The sequence below is a fragment of the Hipposideros armiger genome, unplaced genomic scaffold, assembly GCF_001890085.2.
Source record: "Hipposideros armiger isolate ML-2016 unplaced genomic scaffold, ASM189008v1 scaffold_202, whole genome shotgun sequence".
Classification (NCBI taxonomy): Eukaryota; Metazoa; Chordata; class Mammalia; order Chiroptera; family Hipposideridae; genus Hipposideros; species Hipposideros armiger.
The window spans coordinates 678,840-705,469 of record NW_017731552.1 but is presented as its reverse complement, the minus strand read 5'-3'; the positions used below and the strand labels follow the sequence as shown (position 1 = coordinate 705,469).

Sequence of the window (26,630 nt, the reverse complement as noted above, 5' to 3'; positions counted from 1 at the left end):
GCAAGAAAGACTATGTGTGGATAGCGGAAGCCTCTTCCAGGCAGGCTGGCAGGACCGCATCCTTAAGGCTACCTCGAAAAAGAAAAGATATGTCCATTTTCCTCTCCTGCTCAACCATTCTGGCCAACGGGGGTACATACGCAGGGGAGTTGGTTCTGCTGGCATCAGGACTCCGCTGCTTGGGCTGGGGTGGCGGTGGGACATGGGATGGTGGTGCCTGAGATAGCTCTGAGCCGAGGTCTGAGATGTCTGTAGGGGAGAGGGCATCCCATCAGCCATGGTTACGCCTTCCAGATTGGACCCATTTCACAGAGAACATCAAGGTTCCTTTAAGCACAGGGGCCTAGACCAGAGTCAGGCTCAGACAGGTAACTCTAGCCCTGACTTGAGCAAGTTTCTGTCCCTCTCTGAGCCTCTCGGGGACAGGCTTGCCAATTCCTGCTTGGCCCTGCCTAGTCCTCCCTGCCTCCCCTGCTCTCCACTCAACCCCCTCAGGGCCTGCCTCCTGGCCCCTCACCCTCCAGGAGGGAGCTGTCGCTGTCACTGACAGCTGGTGGGATGTTCACCAGGAACTGTCTATGATCCCTAAGCACCAGCAGAGTCAGCTTCCCTTCCGACTTCTCGATCAGTTGCCGTGTTTCACTCAGCGACAGATTCTTGCTAGATACTCCATTGATCTAAAAGGGACCAGGAAGAAAGAGAGGACGCGAGTTAATGTGAAATAGGGGATACTAGAAACAGGTAGTTTGGTGGGGGGACTAGAAACACAATCTGTTTACTGAACAGGTTTACTGAACTGTTTACTGAACGGGTTACTGAAAACAGACATTCCCAAGAGAAAATGATAGAACTGGGTTCCTGCCGTGAGAGGAGGCTATGATAAAAACAGACTTCCGCAAGGATTCTAGAAACAGAATTTTCTAAGGAGGGAACACTAAGGGAAAATTAGAAACAGGCTGACTTTCCCATCTCCCTAGAAGAGGAAATTTCTCATGAGACACTAGGAACAAATATTAGAAACGAATCTAATTGGAAGAGAGGGAGAGATGCTTAAAGATACTAGAAACAGATTCTAGAGGTGGATTAGAAACAATTCCTGGGAAGAATTTACGTCATCTGTACTCACACCAGGAATCCCTTTCTAACATTCTCCCTTGGGAGTGTTTGTTTTCAGTAACCCTGGGGATTGTGAGTCCTAGTCCCCCACCAAACTATGTTTCTAGTGTCGGCCCCAAACTAAAAACAGACAATTCCTCAGGGTCACTAGAAACGGATAACTCTGAGGAGACTTTAGAAGCAGTCAGCTGGAAGTGGTTTGGAAATCAAACACTAGGAATCACTAGAAACAGATTTTCTGGAGCGGTCTGGAAAGAAACCAACTCTTAAGGCAGACCTGCTCCTCTAAGCCAGGACTCTCATTAGCACCAAATACCTAGGGCAGGTCTGGAAATCAGAGCTGTAGCCAGCTGGCCACGTGATTCTGATATTAGAAACAGACAACCCAAAGCGGGTACTAGAAACCGACATTTGGTGGTGGATTAGCAGCAATGGAGAGGACGAGGGGAAAGCTATTTCCAAACTTTGGGAAACTGGCAACAGTGTAGAAGGCTAACGGTTCAGGGCCAGCTCTGCTGACTTTGACCTATGACTTGATCACACTGACCTCCTCTGGCCTCAGTCTTCCTGCCCTGCCCCTGACAGGAAGCCTCGGCTCACCTGTAGGATGAGGTCTCCTTCCTGCAGCCCGCGGTTCCGGGCAGCCAGGCCTGAATCTGTGATGTGTTTGATGAAGATCTGACTGCCCAGTTTGACCCCGAACTCTGTGGGGAGATGAGGGAAACTGAGGCAGGGCCTGGGGTCTGGGCTGCCAGGTCCTCTTAGAGTTCAGTCTCCTCGCCTGCCCTTGGCCCTGCCACTATCAGGGTCACTGTGTCCCAGGGAGGGGTCAGGCTTGGCTGCCTCCCAGTCACACTGGGGCTGTTCTTACGCTGACAACCTGATAGGACACGCAGTGTCACCAAGGGATTTTGATGTCATTGCATGGAGGTTCCAGGGGAGAACCATTTCTGGCCTTTTCCAGCTTCTAGAGGCACCGCGTCCTGGCTCGTGGCCCCTCCTCCATCGTCACAGCCAGCAGTGCAGCCTCTTCCATCTCCCTGACTCTGAGCCTCCTGCCTCCCTCTTATGAGGACCCTGTGATGACACTATGTCCCCCACAACTCATTTTCTTAACTTAATCCATCTGCAAACGTGATGGATTGCTACGTGAGCTGACATGTCCACAGGTCCTGGGACTAGAATGAGGACGTCTTTGGGGCCATTATCCAGCCAACTACACACCATACGGGACCAGATGTCAGGGCATCCACTGCTGTCCCTTTGTGGGAACCCCAAGTCCCACTGCCATCAACACGCCCGCTGGCCAGCTCACCTTCATTCTCCCTCCTCCGCACCAGCACTGACTTCATTGGCCTCATTTGCACATCCTGCAGTGGTAGCCGCTTGAAGCCAGACACCAGGGCCAGCCCGTTGGCCTGGGAGCTGCCGCCCGGGCTCCTGCGCCCATGGCTGCTGGCCCGGCTCCGGCGGCCTGCCCTGGGCCGGTGGGAGCGCTTGCCCAAGGAGCGGCCAGAGCCGCTGGACGTGTCACCCTCATAGCCCCGGCCATGGTCAGCCTCCTCGAGCTTCCAGAGCCCGTCCTCCTCATCTGAGTCTTGGTGTCCTGTGCCACGGGAGCTGGCCTTGGTGGCGGGCAGCTGGATTTTCCGGGGACGCTTCACCGTCTGTTGGCGGGTAGAGAGGCAACCAGCTCAAGGCTCTGTCCCCTCCACTGGGTGGCCCTGGGGGACCCCAGCCTCTCTAGGCCTAAGCTGTGAAATGGGAAAAAGATCCCACTTGCTTACACTCATACCACCCGTGGGCCGCAGGACCAGTGGGGCTCAGCCAGGGGCAGAAGCTGCCCTCCCACCCAGCCCTCACTCACAATGTTGGCCATCTTGGTGCAGGTCTTCAGTATTTGAATGGCAAAGGTGGAGTTGACGTTCTCCATGGACACCCCATTCACCATGACGATCTGGTCCCCTTTCCTGAGAGAGGAGGCTGGGTCTCAGGGAGGAGGCCTCACACAGGAGCCCCTCTCTCCAAGTCAGCCCTGAGGACCCCTAGCACCTCCTCAGTGCCCACCTTCAGGACAAGCACCCCCTGGTCTCATTCACTGGTGTCCCCATGTTCATGAGCACTGGTCCTCCTTCCCTCTGCCCAAAAAGAGGTTCCCAGGACTTTTCAATCCAAGAGCACCCTAGGGCCACTATGACCTTGGAAACTTCAGCCAGGCCCAGGAAGTGCCTCGGGGAGTGTGAGGGCCAAATTGTTGACTATCTTGCTGCCAACTCCAAGGCCTGCGTTGACAGAACGGGAAGGCGCCAGGCACTTTCCAGCCTCCTAGCTTTGGCCCACACAGATTGCTCCTCTTGCTGTGCCCTCCCCGTGCCTGCCCCATGGCTGCCTTGATACTCACTGCAGCCTGCCCTCAGCTGGCCCTCCAGGCACCACATCAGACACAACCACGGAACCACTGGACCGGTCTCGGCCGCCAGAGATTGCAATGCCGAAGCCCCGACGGGAGTCCTGAGGGGGGATCAGAGACAGGATGAGCTTTCGCTTCCCTCTGGGATGAAGGTTCTCCCACCGGAACCAAATACCATTCCCTTCGGCACCCACTCAGAAGGTGGGGGGCCTCACCTTGCAGAGGGTGGCCGTGTGCTGTTCCCAGATGGTCATCTCCTCCATGTCCAACACCTAGCAGAGAGGAATGGGGAAGGTGGATGTGAGGCCACAGCACATCCATCAGAGCATTTAGGGGTCCCCATCCCTGGTGGGGAGCCCCATTCTGACACTCCTATGGTTTAAGCCTGTGGGCAAATTGCTGCCACTCTTGAGACCTCAGTGTTTTCATCTGCAAAATGGATTTAAGTCAGTGGTTCTCAACTGGAAATGATTCTTCTCTCCAAAGAACATTCAGTGATGTCTGGAGACATTAGTGGTTGTCACAACTGGGGGTGCTCCTGGCACCGAGTATATAGAGGCCAACAATGCTGCTTGACACCCCTATAGTGCCCAGGATGGCCCCATCATAGAGAATGGTCCAGCCCCAAATGTTGATAGTGCCAAAGCTGAGAAACCCCAGGTTAAGTGAACCAGATTGTACTGGGAGTAGAGAAAAGGTGAGTTCTTGGTTCCTTTCCCTCTGGAAGGCCTGGCTCAGTCCCTGGTGGGGGTGAGGGGTGTCTAACCAGGCCTGCCAGGCAGAGGAAGCTCATTCTGCTCCAGTCATAGGGGCTTCCTTGAGATTCCTCCCATACTCCAGGCAAGGTCCTGCCCCAGGGCCATTGCACATGCTGTTCCCTCTACCTGGAGCTCTCTTCTTACAGGTGTCCACCTCACTCCTTCCCTCACCTCCCTGAGGTCTCAGCTCAAATGTCACCTCCTTGGTGAGGCCTCCCAAGCACCCTGTGTAGAACTGTAACCCCCCCCTGCCCCACAAAACACCACCTTCTATGCCTTTCCCTGATACACTACCCTATTTCATAGAACTTGTGACTCCTTGACAGTCCCAAAATTTATTTTTATCTGTTCACTGTCCCATCTCCCCTCTAGAATATCAGCTCCAGAGGGCAGGGATTTTTGTCTTGTTCACAGTGGAGTCCTGAGTGCCTAGATCACAGCAGAAATTTAATAACTATTTACTGAATGAAGGAATGAATGCATGAAGAGCTTCCTTTGTGCCGGGCACTTTACTATCTCATTGAACAGAGCATTCTATTATCCCATATTACAGATGGGGAAACTGAGGCACAGAGAGGTGAAGTCACCGCCAAGACACAGAGCTAAGGGAGGGTGGGGATGTGGGGTATGGATTCTGTTATTTTCATGCCCACAGTATAGATGAGAACACAGATCCAGGAATGCCAGGAGACCAAAGAGTCTCCAGGAGTGCAAGGTCCCAGGCCAGGAGACCCTGGGAGAAGGCGGAACATGGGGCCCAGTTGGAAGCCAGCCCCCACATTTCCTTTACCTTCTGCCAGGCTGCTTGCTCCCTGGGGCCTTGTAAAAATGACTTCCCTCCCCAGCCTGTTTCCCCAGGTTAGCACAGAGCAATGGGGTTGATCTCCTTGGCCTAAGACTCCTCCATCGGCGCACTCCAGTGCCTTTTCTTATAGGTCCCCGGGAGATCAGCCTTCTGTGCTCCCAGGTAGGAAAGGGGGTGGAGGAGAGAAACAAAAACTAGGGTGAGGGCCAGGGCAGTGCCTCACTGGGCCCTGCAGTTAGCAGGGAGCGGATCAGTGTTCACAAGCAACGCTCAAGTCCCCGGCTGCCCTTTGCTAGCTGTGGTGCTGCCTCTCCCAGCCTTGGCTTTCTTGTCTGCAAGATGGGTACCCTCACCCCTGTCTCCATCACTCAAGGCTGAGGTGCGGGAAGAGGGCATGGAGTCAGAGTAAGCCTTGAGTCTCAGGAGGTGGCAGTTGTTGTAAGAAGTAATAATAATGGCCTTTCTCTGCATCATTTTAATAAGCAACACTATTCAGGACTGGCTGCCAGCGAGCGCTGTCAGTGTACCCATTCATTTAATCCTGAGTGACCTTAGGAAGTGGTAACGCTACTCTTCCTACCTGACAGGGAAGGAAAGGGGGGCCCAGAGGGTTCAGTAACTTGCCTGAGGTCACAGAGAGCAGCGGTAAACCTGCCCCACACCCTAGCTCTTAACCACTGGGACACAACATCCTTCTTCTATTTTTTTAATTCTGAACTTATTTTCAAAACAGAATCTTTTTACATGTGTTTTTTGTTTGTCTGTTTGTTTGTTTAAACAATGGCAATTTATTATCTCCCAGTTTCCCCGTGTCAGAGGTCTAGGCATGGCTTAGCTGGATCCTCTGCTCAGGGTCTCACAGGCTGAAATCAAGGGTCTTTTGGGGCTGCAGTCTCATCCAAGGCTCAGGTCCCCTCTAAGCTCATGTGGTTGTTGACAGAACTCATGTCCTGTGGCTGTGGAACTCATGGTGACCAGCGTTTACAAGACCAGCAGGAAAGAGTCTCTGCTACTTCGAGTCCCTGATCTTTTTCCATATTTTGATTTTATACTTTGGTTGTTAAATGTCCCCCCAGAATTTTTACTTCTTGGCCTTATTTTAAGAAACAGCCCCCAGGGAACCAGAGCCTCTGGCGGGGGGGTGGGGTGGGGGGAAACACGTGCAGGTGGCCCAGCTTGTGTAGACTCACCTTCATGGATACTGGAGGCCTCCAGGGTTCCCCCACAGCCATGGGGTCAAACCTAGCCCCCCAGCCAACCTCAGCTTAGTTCACCTCTAAACCTTTGGCCTGCCTGTCCCTTATGCCTGGGATGCCCTCCCAAGATTGGTCCCTGCCATTCAGGTCTCAGATCAAATGTCGCCTCCTTGGGGGGCCTTCCTGGTTAGCAGATCTTCCCTGACACCCTATCATTTCTCCCTGTTTTATTTATTATGTTTTAATCACAGCAACCCAAAACACCTGAAATTATCCTGTTTAATCATCAGTTGGGAGTGTCTGCTCTTTCCTCCTGGGCTGTCTCTCTGGGTACTCTGGTGATGGCCATCGGCAGCTCCTGGGCTCCACTTTCAAGGCCTTTGCACATGCTGTACTTCCTGGCAAACTCCTATTCATCCTTCACAGCCCCAGTGCCACTGTCTCTTCCTCCAGGAAATGAATCATCAATGCCCCCATACACACATCTCTGATTATTGGAACTTGGGATGTCCCAGTCCACTTGTCTCCCCTACACCCCTCCAGTCTGGGGGCTCCTGGTGGGCAGGAATGGGGGTCCTGGGACCCCAGCATTGTCCCCAAAAGTCCAGGCACCGGAGAGTTTGAGGAATGGGTGAATGGTGGAATAAAACGCAGATTCTGCCAGGAACAGAACTTGATATGTCCAGAGTTCCTAGCCCTCTCAGTGCCCCCCCCCCCCCCCCCCCCCCCCCCCGTCAAGGTGAGCTCCCAGAGGGCGGGACCCCGGTCCTTGTCCCGCCCCCTGCCACACGCTGGACGCAAACACTGGAGAGGAGTCCAAAGGGACAGGTTGTACCCAGTCAAACAGCCCCAGGCACGTGGCTCCCAGGCTGCGGTCCCCTCTCCGCCCCCATCTCCCGGAAAAATGGCGGGGTAGAGGAGGGTAGCACAAATATTCGAGTTGGGAAGGGCATTCTGGGAGCTGTTCCTGCAGCCTGGAAGGAGGTGGCGGGAACCTGAAAAGCCCGGCCCTAAAGCCTCCGGCGGTGTGGCCTGGGGCGAGCCACGAACACCTTACAGCCTCAGTTTACCCCTCCAAGCCCGATCTGAAACCCAGTACGGTGTGAGTCAGTTCTAACTCCACCTCAGAGGATGAAGTCCCCGCAAATAGAGACACTGGGATCCCCTCCCCACAGCTCAGTCAATTTACTCGTAGAGTGTAAAAGGGGCTCTCCACCCCTATCTCTGCCAGGTCATGCAAGTTAACGGCTCTGTATACAGTAGGCACCCAATAAATGATGGTTACCTTTCCCAACAGCCTCACAGCATTCAACAAAGCCATCCAGCCCACACATGAAGTCGCTTCCAACAGTTCCACAATTAATGCTCAAGCTTAACTCGGCCGAATAGCCCTGGAAATCGTGTATAAACATTTTACTGAGCACCTACTACAAGCCTGGAGGTTAAAACACACTTTCTTCTTAGAATACTCCCTCCACCCTTCTTTAAAATGATGATCACCCATTTTATAGATGAGGTACAGAGAGGAATTGGCTTACTGGCCCAAAGTTACACAGAAAAGTCGGGATTTGAATCCAGGTCTACCCGGTAAAGGAGGCAGCTTTCGGGGTCAAAGGGCTCGGACGCCTATATCGCAGTGCAGCTTCAGAGTAACCACCGCATTCCTCTGGACCTCAGTTTCCCCACCTGTTATATCGGCAAAGGGTGATCAGGGGTCCTGGGTCCCGGTCCCAGCCCCACCCCAGCTCGATCCCCTCCCCCTTCCGCCCTCGGAGGGCTTACTCGCCTGGAATCTCACCGCCATGGTCCACCTGGGTGCTCTCCAGCGCCCCTATCTCAGGGGGACCTGGAAACAGTCAATCAGTCCCCACCCTGGGGTGAGGGAGGAGGCTGGGAGGGTCGCGGCTGAGTGAGCGCCCTGCTCTCGTCCTCCTCCCGCCTGCTCCTCCGCTCTGGGCTGCACCTGCTGGCCTTCCTCCTCCGCGTCCCCTACCAGCCCCGCCCTCGCCCCGACACGCCTTCGGGACGCGGCTGAGGCCGCCTTCCCACCCCACCCCTTCCACCCCATCACAAGATCCAGGCCCTGGGTGCGAATTCCAAAACGGGTTTTCCATCTAGCCGAGCGCTAGCCAGAGGCCGAGGATGGAGACCGACCAGGCAAGGCTGCAAGAAAGACTCGGCAGGAATGGAGGCCGCTTTCGGAACGGAACTGCGATTCGGTAGGTATTCTATCCATGAAATGAGCACATTTTGAGGTTCAATTGGGAGGCCTAATAGATGAGAAGCTAGTTGAGAGCCAGAGATCTCTGGAGCATAGGTCTTTCTCGAGGTACTCCATCTCCAGGAGGTTTACTGCATTTCACAGAGGAGAAACTGAGGCCCAAGAAGGCCATCAGCATGTACTTTCAGAAAATGCACAACTGTCTGGAACCTGGCTCTGACTTCACACTCAGCACTGGGCTGGGCCTCCAGCAGAGAAGGGCAAGGCGAGAGGAAATTCCTCAGGCTCCTGGGAGTGAAGGTCAGGCTTCCTTCTTATCACCCTGCCTCACCTCACACTCAGGAGCCCAGGTTCCTAAGGTAAGACCTAGGAAAGACACACTAGGGCGGGGAAACCCTCTACCTGGGGGTGAGTGAGGAAGTCACATTCCTTTCTGATTAGAAAGAAAGAAAGAAAGAAAGAAAGAAAGAAAGAAAGAAAGAAAAGAAAAGCTCCCTGACACCCAGCTGTTCTTGTGCCCCACCTCACTACAAGATTGAAGTGGCAGATGTGGGCATAGACACCCCTTCCCAGTCTCATCCAGTCAAGACTATGCAAAGAGAAATCCAAAGCTGTGGGAAGAGGAGAGGCAGAGAAAATTGGGAGATCAGTGAAGGCTTCCTGGAAGAGGGGGCATTACAGCTGAGGTTTCTATGGTTGGATAAGAGTTTGCCAAATGAAAAAGACAATATAATCAAAGTATTTGAGGCCCCCAAAGCTGACTTCCCACCCCTCCCCAAAATACTAATCTGGAGACCCCTGTCAGCTAGAATTGGCCCCTCAAGGGTCCCCAAAAGCCACCAATGCAATAAAACTTTGCAAGAGCCCCTTCTGAGGACCTACTTGGAACCTCAGGGCTGGAGCCTTTCCCAATGTGATGTTCAGCTACCCGCAGGTGACACACAAAATGATTTTAGATAGGACAAGGTCCAACATTTTTTAAATAGATGTGTGTTTCTTTTAATGGATCATAGGAAAAACATAAGTTCCCCACCGGCATACACACAGGGGTTTGTGGGAGAACTTACTGATTGGGACCCAAGTTTGGCAAATCAGACAGGTGGCCTGCAGGTGACCGAAGCTGGGGGAACATCCTGATTTTTTGCACTCAACACCACCTGATCTCAGTGCCGTTATCTATAGAATAAATAGGTTGACTCTATGGTAATGAGGCTGCTGGCTCATGTTTATTGTTTGCTTCACTCCAGCCACTGTTACACGTGGTATTCAGGTGCCCATTTTGCAGCTGAGAAAACAGGCCAGATGGGTCAAGTGGAAGCCTGACCAGCAAGAGATGGATTTGGCTATTTGACCCTACACCCTTCACTGTCAATACTTCTCACTGTAGCAGGATTCTGCCTCCAGGGGACGCTGGGCAATGTCTGGGGAAACCTGTGGTTGTTACATCTGGGGGGTGCTCCTGGCATTGAGTGGGTGGGGGCCAGGAATGCTGCTCTATACCCTACAATGCTAAGGACAGCCCCGCACAGAGAATGAACCAACCCCAAATATCAATAGCACTGGGGTAGAGAAACCCCACTCTAAACCCCTCTTAGAAAGGGGGCAACTGCCTCAGCACACATGGCCTTCTGTCCAGCCACCCACCACTCTGATCTCGCATTTTCATGGTCTGCTCAAGATACTCCATGGTTCTCTAGTACCCATAAGATGATCCTGTTCTCAAATCCCAGGCTTTGGAGAAGGGCACTGGCCTTGAGTCCCCCATTCTCCTGACCTCTGACCTCCAGATTACTTTAAGGAATTAAAAATCTGCTTTCATCATTCCACTTCATTCATGCCTTCATTTTTTCCATTCAGTCATTCATTCAACAAAAACATTTCAAGCCCCTACTATGCGCTATGTGCATGAAGGAGAAGTGATGGAGACCACCAACTTCCCACCTGAAATTGCAGTGCTAACTTCAACCAGGAGAGAGCAGTGTGGGTGTGGCATAGGGGTGGGGGAAGGATGCAGGGGAAGGTGGTGTCCTGGAAGTTTGCCGGATGAACCTGTTTGACACCTTCTGAGCTCCTATGGGGAAACTGAGGCCCAGAGAAGTCAGAGGCTGGGCTGAGGTCCCCCAGAGTATCAGCACCAGGAGGGGTGAGATCTTGGGGGCTTTACTCGCAGGGTTGGGGTCTCGCTGGTGGAGGCTGTTTTGCTGAGCTTAAGGAGGCTGAGGTCATCTGTGGCCTAACAGGTTGGACCGGAACCCAAGAATATCCTGAAGCAGCTCTGCAGCCTGTCTGGACTCTGGCTCAATCACCAGCATCTATTGGGCATCCACAATGTACACACAGTACTGACAAGAGGCCCAGTCCCTGCACTAAAGGGAGCCCAGAATCCTCAGGGGAGATAGACGATAATGGAATCATAGCAAAACAAGTTTAAAAGTACAATCTAGACTTCTGAGAAAATCGACAGAGAGACATGACCTGGTCTGGGGGCTCAGGGAGGGCTTCTCTGGGGATGTGGCATTCAAGATGAGAACTGAGTTTAGTAGGAGTGATCTAGGTGAAAGGGACCTGGGCAGAGAAACCATTAGGCTTGAAGGAGGTGAGGGAGGAACCATAGGGAGATCTGTGAGAAGGTGTTCTAGGTGGCACGAACAGCATTTGCAAAGACCCTGGGGCAGGACTGTGCCTAGTGTGTTGGAGGAACAGAGAGGAAGCCTGGTGGCTGGAGCAGAGTGAGCAAACGGGAGAGAGAGGAGGGGAGGACAGAGATGGCAGGGAGGGGATGGGGGCAGGTCCTGCAGGGCTGTGTGGGCCGTGAGGAGGACTTCGGCTTTTGCCCTGAGGGAAGTGAGAGTTCAGGAGGGCTGCAGGCAGAGGAAGGACCTGATTCAGGTGACCACAGGACTATCTGGTGGCTGCTTCAGGGAAGACAGATTGTGGGGAGCCAGGGTCGGAACTGATTCAGGTGCTCACGAGCGCCCTCTGGTGGCTGCTAAGGGGAGGACAGGGTGAGAGGGGTGAGGGTGAGAGGTGGGGGACCAGGGAGGAGAAAACTGGAGGCCTTGCAAGATGTTGCCTCTTTAAAAAAAAAATAAACAATTTATTTTGGAATCATTTTAAATTTACAGAAAAGTAGATATAATTTGGAGAGTCCCCATGTGCTCCTCACCTGGTTTTCCCCAACATTAACATTGTACATGACTTTGGTATATTTGTCAAAACTAAGAAACCAACATTGCTACATCACCATTAAGTAAACTCCAGGTTGTAATCAGATTCTAATAATGTCCCTTTTCTGCCCCGGGACCCCGTCCAGGATCCCCGAGTGCATTTAGTCAGCATGTCTCCTCAGGCCCTACTTCCCTGTTCCATGACGTTCACCTTTTGGGGGAGACCAGTCAGGGGTTCTGTAGAATGCCCCCCACTTGGGTTTGTCTGATGCTTTCCTCACAACTGGCCTAGGTCATGGGTTTGAGGAGAGGGTGTGGAAGAGGAGAAGGGCGCTGGGGTTTGAGAAAGGGCAGATTCTGGGTGTGGCAGGCTCCCCAACAGCACGTGAGGACTGAGGAATGTCCCAAGGGTTGGCAACATGGGGTCCTGGAACACCTTAGTGACAGCACTTTGATATAGAAGGAAAGGGAAAGTGAGGGACGTTAGGCCCTTCTAGAAGCTTGGAGTGTAGGATGCAACTGGAGGGGGCTCAGGGAAGGTGTTCCCACCCAGGTGGGAGGAAGATGGCTCTCTAGAGGGAATCTGTGTGTGTGTGTGTGTGGGGGGGTGCTGAGCCTGAAATGAATTCCATCTCACCTCAGTTTCCCCATCTGTATAATGGAGACCCAGTTACTATTTTGAGCAGTGTCCTTAGGAAGTTTCACAAGTTTACGTGGCTGGCACTCAGCAGGCACTCAGGAAGTTTTGCCAGGGTGCTCCTGTGTTTCCTTTCCCACTCTGGGCCAGGAGGAGGAAGACAAGCCCCAGCGGGAAAGAATAAAGGTGAATTATGGTGTCTCCAGGGCTGGAGAAGGACCCCCCACCCCCACCCCCTGTCAAAACTGTCTATATCAAGGTTCTGTCCTGTGCAACAGCAGGGGCCCTTACATCAGGCCCCTGACACCTTTCTTACAGTCCCTGTTTTCAGCCTGGTCTCCACACCAGTGCCCCAGGCCAGCCTTCCCCCCACCACACCAACTACTCCCATGGGGGTCTCTCATGACCCCCACATTGACAGTCCCTATCTGCTTTGTGGCTCAGCCTGTCACACCCAAAACCTGTCCTTCTAGAACAGGGGTCAGTAAAACTGAAGCTCGCAAGCCACGTGCTGCTCTTTGGGTATGTTCCGTCTCAAAAGTTTGCCAACCCCTGGAAGAGCCAATCCTGTCCCTCACAACAATTTAAAAATTATTCGAGAACCATAAATATATTTCGCAAACAAGGAAAATTTAAAGTAATATTATAAATGAAACTATGATAGTTCTATTTTCATTTTCAATTTTACTTCAGAGCCACATGTACGTACCCAAAGAGCCACATGTGGCTCGCGAACCGCAGTTTGCCAACCCCTGGCGGCTCTTCCGTCTCAAAAGTTTGCCGACTCCTGTTCTAGAATACACAGCACTGGCCTTTCTACTCTTTCAGAATCTTAGCTTGCTGCCCACGACCTATTTATTCATTTATTGAGTGCCTACTGCATACCAGGCACTGCTCTAGTACTGGGGTACTAGCTGTGGTAGAACTTATAGACCAGCAGGGAGAACAGACATTCAATAAATAGTCCACCAGTGAATGTGCAAGGAATGAGCTGTGGCTTTAGCTCAAGAACATTCTTGAGCATTCGTTCAAGGCACATTTATTAAACATCTAATCCATGCCAGGCTCTGGCTACCATCCCAAGTCACCTGTGCTTCTGTCACCTCTGAACTATTTTACAGCCCTACAAGTGATAGGAAACTGGTAGTATTACAAATGACTCTCATCCATTGAAATGCAAATGAATTTTGTCTTGTGGAGACCACAGATTATTGCCTGTGGCTATTGACAACATTTACATTTATTTGTAAATTCATTTCAGCATTTCTGATGCCCATTGTGTGTGTGTGTGTGTGTGTGTGTGTGTGTGTGTGTGTGTGTTATTTTTCTACACTCTTCCTTGAACAGACTGTAAAATCTTACTGGTTCCTACATTAATTAATGAGTTAAGCAAACTCATAAAGCATCTGTTTGTTTTTTAGCATGAATCATGCTTTTACCTTTTTGGGGAAAAAAAAGCAAAACCCTTTAACACCATAACACCAAAAGGCTTCAAACCAGCATCCAAGGCTCCCCCCTCAGATTTCTACCTACCTCCCAGTTACCTGTCTCACTCACCTATTATAAATCTTTAAGCCTCAGAACATTCTTCCCACTTTTCTTCCTAATCACCCTGGACCCCAATCTGTCTCTCATACATCAGCAAATGCTGCTGGTTCTACCAAAACTTTTCCAGAATCTGCCCACTTCTCCCTTCTACTCTGCCTCCACCTGGTCCAAGTCCCCTCATCACCCACCTGGACCTGTGTAGTCAACTCAGCCCCCGTCCTCTGGCTGCTGCCCTCTCCTCTCACAGTCTATCCTCTCTACAGCCACCAGACAGCACCTGTGAGCACCTGAGTCAGGTCCATCCCTTTCCTGCCCACAGCCCTCCAGGGCTCCCACCTCCTTCTGGGTAAAAGCCCAAGTCCTCGCTGAGACCACACAGCCCTGCACCTCCCTGCGCTCACCTCCTCCCTCTCTTCCCCTCATTCTGCTCCAGCCGCACAGCAATCTCTCTGTTTCTCCAACCAGCAGGCATGATTCTGCCCCAGGGTCTTTGCACATGCTGTTTCCTCTGCCTGAATGCCCAAGTACTCACTTCCTTCAAGTCTGCTCAGATGTTGCCTTCTCAACGAGCCCTGCCTGATCTTTATTTAAGATTGTAAAATACCTTCCCACCTGTTTCGTTCCTGTCTTTTGTACCACTTTCACTTTTTTTCTGTGAGGCTGACCACTCTCTAACCCAGGATACAATTTACTTTCTTATTACCTCTCTAGTTTCTTCTCTGTCTTCCTCCACCAAAATATTGTACAAGTCCACAAGAGCAGAAACCTTTGCTGAGTCCCCAAAGCCCGGAACAGTATCCGGCACACAGTAGGTGCTCCATAAGTGCAGGTTCACTCCCTGGGCAGTCCCTCCTCCCAGTCGCATCTCCCACTGACCTCAGCCCATTCCAAAGGGTGTCAGGCTCCACCCTGAGCAAACACTGCTCCCTGGCGCTGGGCCAGGCCGAGGAGGAAGAACAGGAACCCACACTCCCCACTGTGGACTTTCCCCAGAACTCAGGGCCTGGCGGAAGCACCGAGGCAGGACGTTTACAAGATGCTGAGCCTGGGGCATCAGTTGGGGGGCACAAACAGCTCCCAGACCGCCCCACTCTCTGCATTTTGACTCCTATCTGGCTGTCCTGCCTGTGCAGCCCTGGGCAAATGGCTGCTGCTCTCTGAGCCAGGATTCAACCTATGTAAAACAGGATGGCGGATGGGACATGGTGACTGGCTCTGTATTCTGAGATCTGATTTTGGGTGGGACACCTTATCCTTCAACCCCTGCATGACTGAGGACTTATGACCTGCCCTAATGTGTGCTGCTCACAGCAGCCCTGAGACATGGTGACTCTTATACCCACTTTACAGAGTAGGAAACTGAGATCCAGATAAAAGAAGTGACTGGAGGCCATCTCAGTTGAGACATATACCCCCCAACTCCATGGCCCCCAAAATCTCAAGCCTCTCTGCTCCCTCAGAGCTCTGTGCCACGCTGCCCCAGGGTGACCCCAAATGCCAGGCTCGCTATGTGCTCTGAGTCTCAGACGCCCATGCCTCCTTGGCCTCAGGGGACTCACTTGGTCCTAGACAAAGAGACTTGGGGTGCAATTGGATACTTGGATCCACAGGAAGCTCCTTTTGTCCTGCACTTTTGGGAGCAAATGACCCAGAAAAAACTCTTGCCACCTGACCCCTCTCTTCTTCAGGTTCTAGGCTTCCTTTGCCCAGAGACCAGCCCAGCTCCTTGCCCACAGATGACTCTGGAGAGTGTTGTGACAACCGTCTGCCTACCCCCACCCCTCCTGTATTTCTCTATTAGGAGATTTTGCCCAGAGGAGGAATTAAGAGGAGTGAGGTAAGGCGACCCCCGGACCTGCTCCCCCAGCTACTGCAGGTTCAGCAGTGTGGGGAGGCCCATGCAATTATCAGAAGACTCTGGGGGCATCTTCAGAAGCTCCAGGAGGTCCTAACACTGACCAGGTGCCAGGCTGTCCCAACTGCCGTCTCCCCACCCAGTCTCCCAGCCTCAGTTTGGGGGATCAGAGAGACCAACCTGTACCCTTGTGGCCCCCTGCCACCACCTGGGCCAACAATGACCCTTTTAGGTCTCTGGCTCTGGCATCCTGGGCTGGCTGCCAGGGGCAGTAACTGCCAGCCAGATAATCCTTTAGAAACTATGTCAAATGCCCACACAGGAGTGTCAGTTTCCTGCTTTCTGGGGAGCTGGGGGGAGGTGATCTAGGATCCCAGGACCCCATGGTGGGGACTCTGGTCCCCGCAATGGCCTCGGGATGGCGGGCAGAGGAGGGACTTACCTGTCTAGGAGGCTGGGTGGCCTCTGGGCAGGCGGCAGGAGCCAGGGCCTGAGTGTCCGCCTGGCATGGGGGTGGGGAGAGAGCCTGAGGTTTGAGCTCTGGTCTCCCCACCTGTTTGTCCAACTTTTCTTCTCTTGTGGCGGCAACAGGCTAGTAGGTCCTGTGCCAGGTGGAACCAGCACAGTGACATGCAACATGCACAGGCAAACTGGTAGTGTGAGACAGACTGAGAGGCTGGTTGGGTGTGTGGCTCTGTCGTAAGGTGCTCTCACGTGGGAGCAGCTAGCCTTAACCCCTTCTCGCCCAGATGCCAGGGGTGACAAGTCCTGTCTGCTTATGCGGTTCACTGCTGAGCCCTTGACATCAATCAGCACCAGGACCAGCACGTACAGGCAGGACCTCAGGAAATGTGTGTTGACCAGATTGAGGAATAAATGAACGAAACTCCACTTGGCTCCTCCCTCTCCCCTCCATTCCCTTTGAAGCTGGAACTGCCTAGTCCTTTGCACTTGTGTGTGTGTCTTCCACCAAGTGTGCCATCCCGTAAATTGTGGCAAGATTGGCTCCTTCCTGCCCTACAGATCTGAGAGCTTCTGTACTACAGAGTGACTGCCAGATTCCTGTGCCAAGAATCTCCAGTTATTTCCCAGCTGGGTAGCTTTGGATCTCCTTGGTTTCCTTATCTGAAAAATGGAAAAACACTGGCACCTACTTCCTAGGGAAATTTCGAAGGGTAACTAAATGAATGAGTGTCCATAAAGTACTTAGAACCAGATTGGCTCACAGTAGGTCCGCACCTTCTAGCCACACTACCCACAGGTGGCTGGCATGAATGAATGAGATGCAGTTAAGTGTAAAGTACACTGGATTTGGAAGATGTAGTGCCCCCCAAAAGAATGTAAAATAGCTCATTATTTTTCATATTGATCCCATGTTGAAGTGATATTTTGGATGTTTGCGTTAAATGAAAAATATTGTTAAAATTAATCTCAGCTATTTCTTTTTTATTTTTCAATTGTGGTTACTAGAAATTTTTAAATAATGTTTAATATTTTAAATTTAGGTTAGTTTGCATTGTAATTTTCTTGGACAGCGCTGGCATAGGTGCTTAATGCATATTAACTATTGAGCCTGTCTTTTTCTATCACATTCTATCGCTGTTGTGTCACATCTGTGTTGTTTTCAAAGTGCTTATTAGCAGCTGAAACTACCTTCTGTCTTGTGCTTGTTTATCTGTCTGTTCTAGAATGTCAACTTAATTTGAGGTCAGGGATTTTGTCTTGCTCATTCCTGTATCCCTGTAGCCTAGAACAGTGCCTGGTACACAGTAGGTGCTCAATAAATATTTGTGGCATGAAGGAAAGAAGAAAGGGAGGAAGGGAATATGGATTGGGGTATAGAAAACGTATGGGTCCCTTCTACCCGGTACCTACTAGTACTGATTATAATAGCCACTATGGCTACCAGGGGGCCCCAGAAACCAGACAACTGGCCGCAACCAGGCAGCCTCAGTTTTCCACCCTGTAAAATGGGATGAAGGGAGCAGGGATGTCGGAGGGTGAATCAAGAGGACCAGGAGCTGCTGCCCCACTTGGGTCCTGGCTTCTCCCCTTTATTCCCTGCCTATCCTCACCTGCCCCCCAACTCAGGCACCAGTTTGGTTTTCTTTTTTTTTTTTAACTGACTTAATTTTTTTAAAATTTTATTGGGGAGCACTGTGTTTTTGCAGGACCCATCAACTCCAAGTCAAGCAGTTGTTTCAATCTAGTTGTGGAGAGCGTTTTCCCAGGACCCATGGATTCCCAGTCAACTAGTTGTCCTCAGTCTAGTTGTGGAGGGTGCAGCTCCTTGGCCCATGTGGGAATTGAACTGGCAACCTTGGTGTTATGAGCACTGCGCTCTAATCACCTGAGCTAACCGGCCACCCCTGGTTTTCATTTTTAATTAAAGTTTATACACATATGCACTTTAAAAAGTCGAATTCTCATTCAGGTTTGTTAAAATTAGCAGAGTGACATTGCCACTCAACAATTTCTCTCTTCCCAGAGGCACTGTCCCTTTAGCTTCTTGTAAGTTTTTTTTTTTTAAAGATTTTATTGGGGAATTGGGGGGAGGGGAACAGTGCTGGGGAATCAGGGAAGGGGAACAGACAAATAGACAAATTGCTGTTTTTTTTCTTCAGTCTAGTTGTGGAGGACGTCACTTCACTGGCCCATGTTGATATGATCATTGTGGTCTTCCCGGGTGAGGCAATCGGCCGCCGGTCATTGGTCGGCCGCTCCCAGCGGCTCCCAGCAGCTCACACCGGCTGCCGGCCGCTCATGCTGGCTGCCAGCCACTCATGTAGCTCACGGCAGCCCACTGCAGCCCCGCTGCAGCCTATGCTGTCGCCTGCGACTCACAGCAGCCCAGCTCCAGGTCCAGCTGTTGTTCATCATCTTAGCTGTAGAGGGCAAGTGTCACTGGCCCTCATATGTGGGATCCGAACCACAGCCCTGCTGCTCAGAGCTGGCGCTCCCAAGCGAGCTCTTAACCAGCTGAGCCACTCGGCCGGACCATAGCTTCTTGTAAGTTTTTATGTTGATATTCACTTCTGTGTCTCTAAATAATGCCTGTTTAGCCACTTCTTGTTTTCAGTTTTAGTATTGACTTCCTGCCAGGGGAGGTTCAGAATCAATCCTGAAGTTGCCCATTTTTAAAAAAATTTGCTTCATTTTCAGGATCCTCATCACTGATCCAACCCCCAGCCCTTCTCCAGTTGTCTCTGAACCAAAGCTTCTCAAACTCTAAGGGGTATTCAAATCGCCTCAGTGGGCTCATTGAAACCCAGATTGTGAGTCACACCCCCTGGAATTTCTGACACAGGAGGTCTGGGGTGGGGCCTGAGATTCTGCACTTCTGCCAAACTCCCGGGTGATGCTGCTGGTCCTGGGACCATGCTTTGAGAACTGCTGGTTTAAATCTTCTCTCAAGACAGATTTAAGAGGAATCAATTCTATTTACGGCACATGTCCAAAGAACTCTTCTTGGAACCTTTGTTTTGTTTTCCATGGTGGTAAAATACACATAACAAAATTTACCACCTCAACCATTTTTAAGTGTACAGTTCAGTGGCATTAAGTACATTCACATTATTGTGCAACCATCCCCACCATCCATCTCTAGAACTTTTTCACCTTTCCAAACTGAAACTGTCCCCATTAAACCTTAACTCTCCTCCCCTACTCCAGCCCCTGGTACCACCATCTACTCCCTGTCTCTATGAATCTGATGCCTCTGGGGACCTCCTATGAGTGGAATCACATAGTACTTGTCCTATGTGGTCTGGCTTATCTCACTGAGCAGAACGCCCTCAGGATTCATCCACTTTGTAACAGGTGTCAGAATATCCTTCCTTTTTAAGGCTGAATAATATTCCACTGTCTAGGTGGACCAATTATGTTCATAAATCATCTGTTGATTACCTGGAGCCTTTTGACTCCTCCACTGTGGCTCAACTCATTTCTAACAGGGCACAGCAAACTTGGGGGTTCCTTTCAACCCATTCTGGGTCCTGTTCGTTATGTCTTCCCTTTTCTTGATCTGCTTCCTTGTTTTGAAAGATAATATTTCGTGAGCAGTTTTCTAACCCCTGGGTCTGACTGTGACCCGCTCCATCTTCCTGATCTCCCATCACCCCTTTGCCAAGCACCCCAAAACCCAGCCTCATCGGCCTCCCGCTGACCTTGCCAGCACCCCAGACAGTGATGAGCGACTTCATCTCTGGAGTCAGACAGACCTGGGGATAACATCCTAGCTCTGTCCTTCACTAGAGGGGTGTCTGGGCTCTCCCCTGCACCCCCCAGCAGAAATTATTAGTAATAAATAAAATTAATAGCCACACTTATTACTCCCCAAATCATGACCTCACAATTAATCACCACCTAGCCATATCATTAATAAGTTCACCATTAGACTTTAATAACAATATTAACACAATTATTCTTAATACAGAAATACACTAACAGCATGGTTCTTTATGTGATTCAAAGCAGCTTCAGCTCTCTGAGCTCCTGTTTTGTCATGTTTAAAATGGGGCTGATAATAGTTTTCATCTGGTTGATCAATATTATCAAATATTTATTGACTTCTAGGTGTAAGGTTCTTTTAGGTACTGGGAATATATGTATTATCAGTAAAAAAAAAGCAAACAAAAAACAGGTCCCTAACTTAGGGAGATATTGCATACAAAGGCTTTAGCACCAAGCCTAAAACTGAATGATATTATTATTATGTATAATTTATTTATAATCTTATTATAAGTAATGTCACATATAATAACTGTAAATTATATATTAATATTACTTATATTATAATGCGTTAATTTTTATTTAGTAATAACATTAATGTCTATTATAATATTACATATAACTTATATAATGTGCATAATAAAAAATTAAGCCTTATTATAACTATTTATATTAAAGTATATAACATAAATATAACATAAATATAAGTTATGTTAATATTGTGATAAATATTTGTGAATTATAAACCTTATTTATGTTTATTATAGTATATAACATTACTACCACTGCGAAATTGACAGGAACGGCGCTGCCCTTCACACCGTGGACGCGAGGGGGCGCTCGATGTGCTCCCGGGGCCGGGACGCACGCAGGCCCCGCCTCGGAACTTCTATTGGCGGCGCGCTCGGTGCGCGATGGCGCAGCGCCTAGCCCCGCCCTCGGTCCCGCCCCCTGCTTCCCAGGCCTGGCCCCCTCCCTCCGACCTCCAGCCGGCGGCGGTTGTTGTTCAGCGGCTGGGCCCGCTGCTCGGGTCGCACCCTGCGGCAGCCCGTCAGTCCAGCAGCTGGTCCGTGCGCGCGGCCATGGAGCTGGAGTTGCCGGACGAGGCGGAGAGCGCCGAGGCGGGGGCCGTGACCTCGGAGGCGGCCTGGGTCGCGGAGAGCGGCGCGGCGGCAGGTAACGGTTCCGGACCTCGCATTCCTCCCTGATGCCCGAATGGACCCGCCAGCAGCCCCTCCCCCCCGCCTCTGGTGCCTAGTGGACCCGTCCGAGCGCCGGAGGGGCGCTGAGACCCGCTGCTGGGAGGCCGGAACGTTCCACTCGGGGACACTTGCGGGGGGATGGAACGCCCCACACCCGAGCCCAGGGACGCGCCGCCCGGGGCCCCGAGGGAGGATGGAACGACCCGCCTGGAAGGCTCGGGGCGGCGCCGCCCATTTCTGGAGTACCGTTGGGGGCGGGTGCGGGGGTGGGTGCGGGGCTTCATTCTGAGCGGCTGTGGGTGGAGTAACCCTCTTTGGAAGCATGCGGAGAACACCGGTCTTAACTTCTGGGGGGTGGTGAGACCCCCATTTAGGACACGTAGTGGGTGAGTGCACCGCCTCCTGCTGAGGGCGCTTTGGAACGACATCCTCCCAATCTTGTCGAGGGAGCTGTTCTGCTGGTGTGGGATGGTGGAGTATTCCCGTTAAGGTGAGGGGGTCCTGTCTCCCAGGCGGGACATGGCAGGGGGGTGACACTGCCTCATATATGCTCTCTGGGCTGCCCACCTTGCTGGTATCAGCATCTGGGCCTCACCCTTTCCCCCAACAAGCAGTCACCCCTGTGGGCACATCTTATTGGTGTCAAAGGCAGGGGCAGCTGGGGTGGAGGAGGGAGTGTCAGCCTCTTGTCTCATTTCTCTTCATGGAAGTTACTAAACCCAGGTTCCAGTGCACTGGCCATTTCTTCCCTTTGCGGGCCTCAGTTTACCTCTCTATCACAGAAAGGAGCTAAGGGCATGACATCTCCAGGCACCTTTAGTGCTAGGTCTCTGTAAGCAGATGGAGGTGGAGGAGCCCCCTCCCAAGCATTCTCCCTGGACTCTGGGGGGCTGCTGTAGTCATGGAGGGTCATTGCTTCCTTCTGCCCTTCTCCTTGGCCTACCTCCCTTGCTCTCCAGCAGAGCAGGTGTTGGGGGCAAGGCAGCCTCACCCAGCCCCGTGGGCTCCCGTCCTGCCTTTCCCTGGGGTGGTGTGCAGAGACCAGCCACTCTCCCAGAGGAGCGGTTCCTTCTCTGGTTGAGGTCACAAGCTCCCAAATAGGAAGTTTCCTGAGCAGCAGAACCCTCTGCTTCCTCCAGGCAGCACTGGCAGGCAGTGTCCTGTAGACACCCACATGGGCATCCATCCTCCTTCTCTCCCAGGCCTCCCGAAGCTTCCTTGGCAGGCAGGGAAATGCTGTGCTGCCTGGGAGTTGGGAGAAGTGTCTGGAGAGAGAGAGCGAGCCAAAGCGAGCATCCTTGGGCTTTGGAAGACTTTCACTGCTTCCTTTCTCATTGCCATCTGGAACCGCCTGGTAAACGACCCGGTTCCTTCTGACCATTCAGTCATCCCACCCTTGTCCTTTGCCAGTGGTCGGTGTCCTGGTCCTATCTCAGCCTCCTAACCTCCACCATCAGCCCTCTGGTCTGGGGTGGTCAGAGACAAAATAGCCCCAGACTCAGTGACCATGGGAAAGCTGCAGAGCAAACATTTGTCTTATTGGGCTGGGTGAGCCGACTGGGGACAGATAAAGTCCCAGGCCCCAGCAGCGGCTGGGTATGAGCGTGAGACCTAGAAGATACGAGGCCAGCTCTCCCTGCTCATCACCAAAATCTGCAGAAATCTGCCTCCCTCAGCTAATCATTTATTTTACTCACCTTGAAGTTAATACCTGCCTCTCCCCTCCAAACCCACTTCTCTTGACCTGAGTTCTGTAAAGTTTGGGTAATAGCTGTCCACGCTTTTCCTACTCCTGTACAAATATATATTGGGTTGTCGGAAAAGTCATGATGTATTTTTCTGTTTTTCATTGCAAAAATGCATCATGACTTTTCCGACAACCCAATAAATATGTAAACAGTTCTGTGTGTTCTTCTCCAGGATGGTTCCTGCTACACCAGGGTCTCTCCTCTCAGCACTATTGATGTTTTGGATCAGAAAATTCTTTGTTTTGGAGGGTCTACCCTGGGCACTGGGGGGTGTTGAGCAGCATCCCTGGACCCCACCCACTCAGTGCCAGGAACATCTCCCCCCATTTTTTTATTTTTATTTTTATTTATTTATTTATTTTTATTTTGTTTTATTTTTTAGCTGAGCCATCCTGCCACCTGTTGGCAGCTCAGCGGCAGCTCAGCTCGGGTCGGGACTTGGAACTGCTGTTGCTTAGAGCTCGCACTCTTGAGCAAGCTCTTAACCAACTGAGCCACTTGGCCGCCACCTCCCCCCAGTTTTGACAAGTACAGATGTCCTACATAGCCCAGTGTCCCCTGGAGACAGTCACCCTGGGGGAGAGCCGCTGTACTATACCTATTATTCTGTAACTTACTTGCTTTTTATCTGTAGTAATCTGGATTTTTTTCCCCCATGTTGGTATCACTAATTTTTTTTCAGAGAGAGAATATGGTGCAATGGTTAAGAGGGTGGGAACCCCAGAGTTACACTGCCTGGGTTCCACTCAGTTGCTGTGTGACCTTTGAGGGCAAATGCTTTAACCTCTCTGAGCCCTCAGTGTTCCCATCTGTAAAATGGGGTGAGAATGCTTGGTGAACATTCGCTACAGCTGCTGTAAGCACGAGACATTACTGATTCACCAGCCTCCTGCTGAGGAACATTCAAGTTGTTTCTGGAGTCGCCTTTTGCCGTTACGAGCGGTAAACAGCTTGTCTTTGAACATGGTCCTGTAACTGGGTGCTTCAGTTCCTAGCATTTGGAGTCCCGCCTTGGGATGGCTGGGTCAGGGGCAAGCAGGTTGAAAAACGACTCAGATGCTTGATGGCTTTCCAGGAAGGTCCACAGGGGCTGAAAGAGACTTTCTGTCTCCCCATAGTGTTGCCAACTCTGGATGTTATCAGCCTCGGTCATTTTGGCCAATCTGATGGGAGGTGAAACGTATCTTGTTGGTGTTTAGAATCTGGTTACTTTAAGTGCCCGAGCTCCCAAGGCCCTGTCCAGAGAAGCCTGATGAGGTTCTCTGTTGGCTTTTGGGGGCTGTGTGGGGTGCCTGATTCTCAGGGACACATTCACAGGGCCAACTGTGGGGCCCATGAGCTGCCTGTGGGCTCTGACCTGAGATGTGGTCTGCTGTTTCCGAGCCATATCCCTCCTGTCCTTCCTGCTTCTGTGATACCTCAAAGCAGTTGGCTTCTTCCTCAACCTTCCAGGCCCTCCCACATCTAATCTTGAGGCAAATTTTGTCAGCTTCTCCTTCAAATGGACCCAGAACCCTCCCACTTCTCCCCCTCCTCTGCCTCCACCTGGTCCAGCCCCATCAGTTATCGCTGGCCTGGTCCCCATCCCTTCCCATGCTCTCTACAGCTCATTCCAGAAGGCTCCCATTAAAAACTGACTCAGGTCCCATCCCTTCTCTGCCCACAGCCCTCCAGGGCCCCCACCTCCCTAGGGGTAAAAGCCCAAGTGCTCCCTGTTGCCCACAAGGTCCTGTATGACCTGCCCCGTCCCCTCCCTGCTCTCACCTCCTCCCTCTCTCCCCCTCGCTCACTCTGCTCCAGCCACCAGACTTCCTCATTGTTTCTCCAACATGCCAGGCTTGATCCTGTCCCAGGGCCTTTGCACGGGCTGTGTCCTCTGCCTAGAACACTCATCCCTATCTGTGTCATTTGCTTCCTTAGCTCCTCCAAGTTTTTGCTGAAATCTCTCCCCCTCAGTGAGGCTTCCCCTGACCTTGAGGGAGGCATAAAAGAGGGGCAGGAAGACAGCACAGCCCAGGCAAAGGCCTGGTATGCTTGGAGAACAACAAGGGGTTGTGTGGCTGGGGTGGGGCGGGGTGTCATCACTGGAGGCCTCCTCTGTAGCTGTGGGTGAATGGTAATTGGGAACTGCAATGTCCCTTGTCCCCTTGTTGCGAGTTTCCTCAAGAGACAGAAAACTCCCAGTTTGAATTCTGCCCTGGTCACTTTCTAGTGATGTGACATCAGGCACTTACACTGGCGGCCTCAGTCCGCTCCATGGAGAGGCCTTGGGAGCTGGACCACCTTTACCAGCTGGGGACACGCTGCCTCAGTGCCTCCATCTATAAAATGGGCGTGATGACTGTGCCCCTCTCATAGGACTGGCATGAGTGAATGGATGTGCAAAGCCCCTAGAAGGCCACCTGGCACAGAGCCAACTCCATGTGAGCACTGGGGTTTTTCCTCATAGGGTCCACATGCAAGTCATCATAAACTTTGCGCAGAACCTGGCACAAGCTGGGGTCTGCCATGGGATTCAGGGCACATGAGGATGTGCAGTTGCCTCTTAGTCCTTAAATAATGCTTACTGAACATTCATCAAGCACCTGCTGTGGGCCATGTGGGGTTCTAGGTGCCTAGTCACAAGGGGGACTCTTGCTGCCCTCATGGTGCTCTCAGATTGGTGAGAGGTCAGGAAGCAGATGGGAACAAGTAAATAGATAACATCAAGGGGCAGCAGTCTGTGCTTCCCCCTCCCAATCCTGTCCACCACTGGTTTTTGTAAATAAAGTGTTATTGGCACATTGCCACGCCCACTTGCTCACACATTGTCCATGGCAGCTTTTACACAACAATGGCAGAGACCTTGTGACCTGCAAAGTGGAAAATATTCACTGGTCCTTTGCGGAAAATGTTCCTGACCCCTGAATAAAACAGTGGTGAATGTGCAGAGGGAAATGAAACAGGCATCCTGGTGATACGAGTGACCAGGGTCTGCTGTAAGTGGCCAGGGAAGATGACCTGAATGGAATGGAGCTTTCAGGCAGAGGGAACATGCAAAGGCCCTGAGGCTGATTAGTTGGAGCCCCAGAGGTGGCAGTGTGTGTGTGTGTGTGTGTGTCGGGGGGGCTGAGATAGGCAGGTCCAGCCGCGTGGGGCCTGGGAGGCCCTGGCTTTGCCTCGGTTTTGTTCTGAGTTCAGTTGATGGCACTGGCAGGTTGAAACAGGGCAGTGAATACCAAGTCAGTTTTGCAGATCACGCTCTGGCTGCTTGGTGGGAAAGGGACTTTGGGGGGCCTGGGCAGGGGTAAGGTGGGGTGAAGGGAGTTGAGAAAGACCAGGAACCCAGGAGGGTTTTGGCCTGCACCCTCGATTTGGTGGATGGTTGGGGAGGGCCCAAGAAGGAGCAGGTCTGGGAGGACTGAGCTTTGGCAGGCTTGCACTTATGTGGGGAAAGCAGGGATGGGGGTGCTGCCCCGGGGCCTCCAGGACAGGTGGAGCCCCACAGGCCCAGGCAGGGTGGCCTGGGACCTGGGGTTTCACCTGGGTGGACCCAGCCTTGGCCTTGGACAGTGTGACTCTGAGCAGGTGAGGTCCCTGCTTCCGCCTTGGTTTTTCCTCTGAAGACAATGACAGTGGGGTCCCAAGGATTCAGGGGGACAGTAATAGGTGAGGCCTACAGCTCCTGGCAGCACTAATCAAATGACAGCTGTGTGACCTGGCCTTTACAGATAGGGCTGCCCAGGCTCCAAGGGGGT

At 51.8% G+C, this 26,630-nt stretch overlaps 2 protein-coding genes across 13 annotated transcripts in view; one reads left to right on the top strand and one right to left on the bottom strand.

Annotated features, from left to right (window-relative positions):
- The window catches only part of TJP3 (tight junction protein 3), a 28,088-nt gene extending 11,694 nt beyond the window's left edge, over positions 1 to 16,394 (bottom strand). The window contains exons 1-9 of one of the 4 annotated variants that reach the window (XM_019653451.1): positions 7,824 to 7,968; positions 7,571 to 7,676; positions 3,742 to 3,798; positions 3,518 to 3,627; positions 2,984 to 3,086; positions 2,432 to 2,783; positions 1,717 to 1,820; positions 518 to 677; positions 141 to 249 (exon numbers count right to left, since the gene is read on the bottom strand). In XM_019653451.1, coding sequence (XP_019508996.1) covers positions 141 to 249; positions 518 to 677; positions 1,717 to 1,820; positions 2,432 to 2,783; positions 2,984 to 3,086; positions 3,518 to 3,627; positions 3,742 to 3,798; positions 7,571 to 7,606 — 1,031 coding nt within the window. In that variant the 5' untranslated portion in view covers positions 7,607 to 7,676; positions 7,824 to 7,968. Of the gene's footprint in view, positions 1 to 140; positions 250 to 517; positions 678 to 1,716; positions 1,821 to 2,431; positions 2,784 to 2,983; positions 3,087 to 3,517; positions 3,628 to 3,741; positions 3,799 to 7,570; positions 7,677 to 7,823; positions 7,969 to 8,071; positions 8,265 to 16,155 lie in introns of those variants that run through there. The other 3 variants (XM_019653452.1, XM_019653454.1, XM_019653453.1) reach the window with 3 other exon arrangements.
- A 4,502-nt stretch (positions 16,395 to 20,896) lies between these two features.
- PIP5K1C (phosphatidylinositol-4-phosphate 5-kinase type 1 gamma) overlaps positions 20,897 to 26,630 on the top strand; it is a 54,665-nt gene continuing 48,931 nt past the window's right edge. For 5 of the 9 annotated variants that reach the window (XR_002125243.1, XR_002125244.1, XR_002125242.1 and 2 more), the window contains exon 1: positions 20,897 to 21,119. Coding sequence is in view for 6 of the 9 variants with exons in the window: in XM_019653426.1 (XP_019508971.1) it covers positions 21,026 to 21,119 (94 nt within the window). In the remaining 3 variants the exon portion in view is untranslated. The remainder of the gene's footprint in view (positions 21,120 to 26,630) is intronic. The other 4 variants (XM_019653431.1, XM_019653429.1, XM_019653428.1 and 1 more) reach the window with 1 other exon arrangement.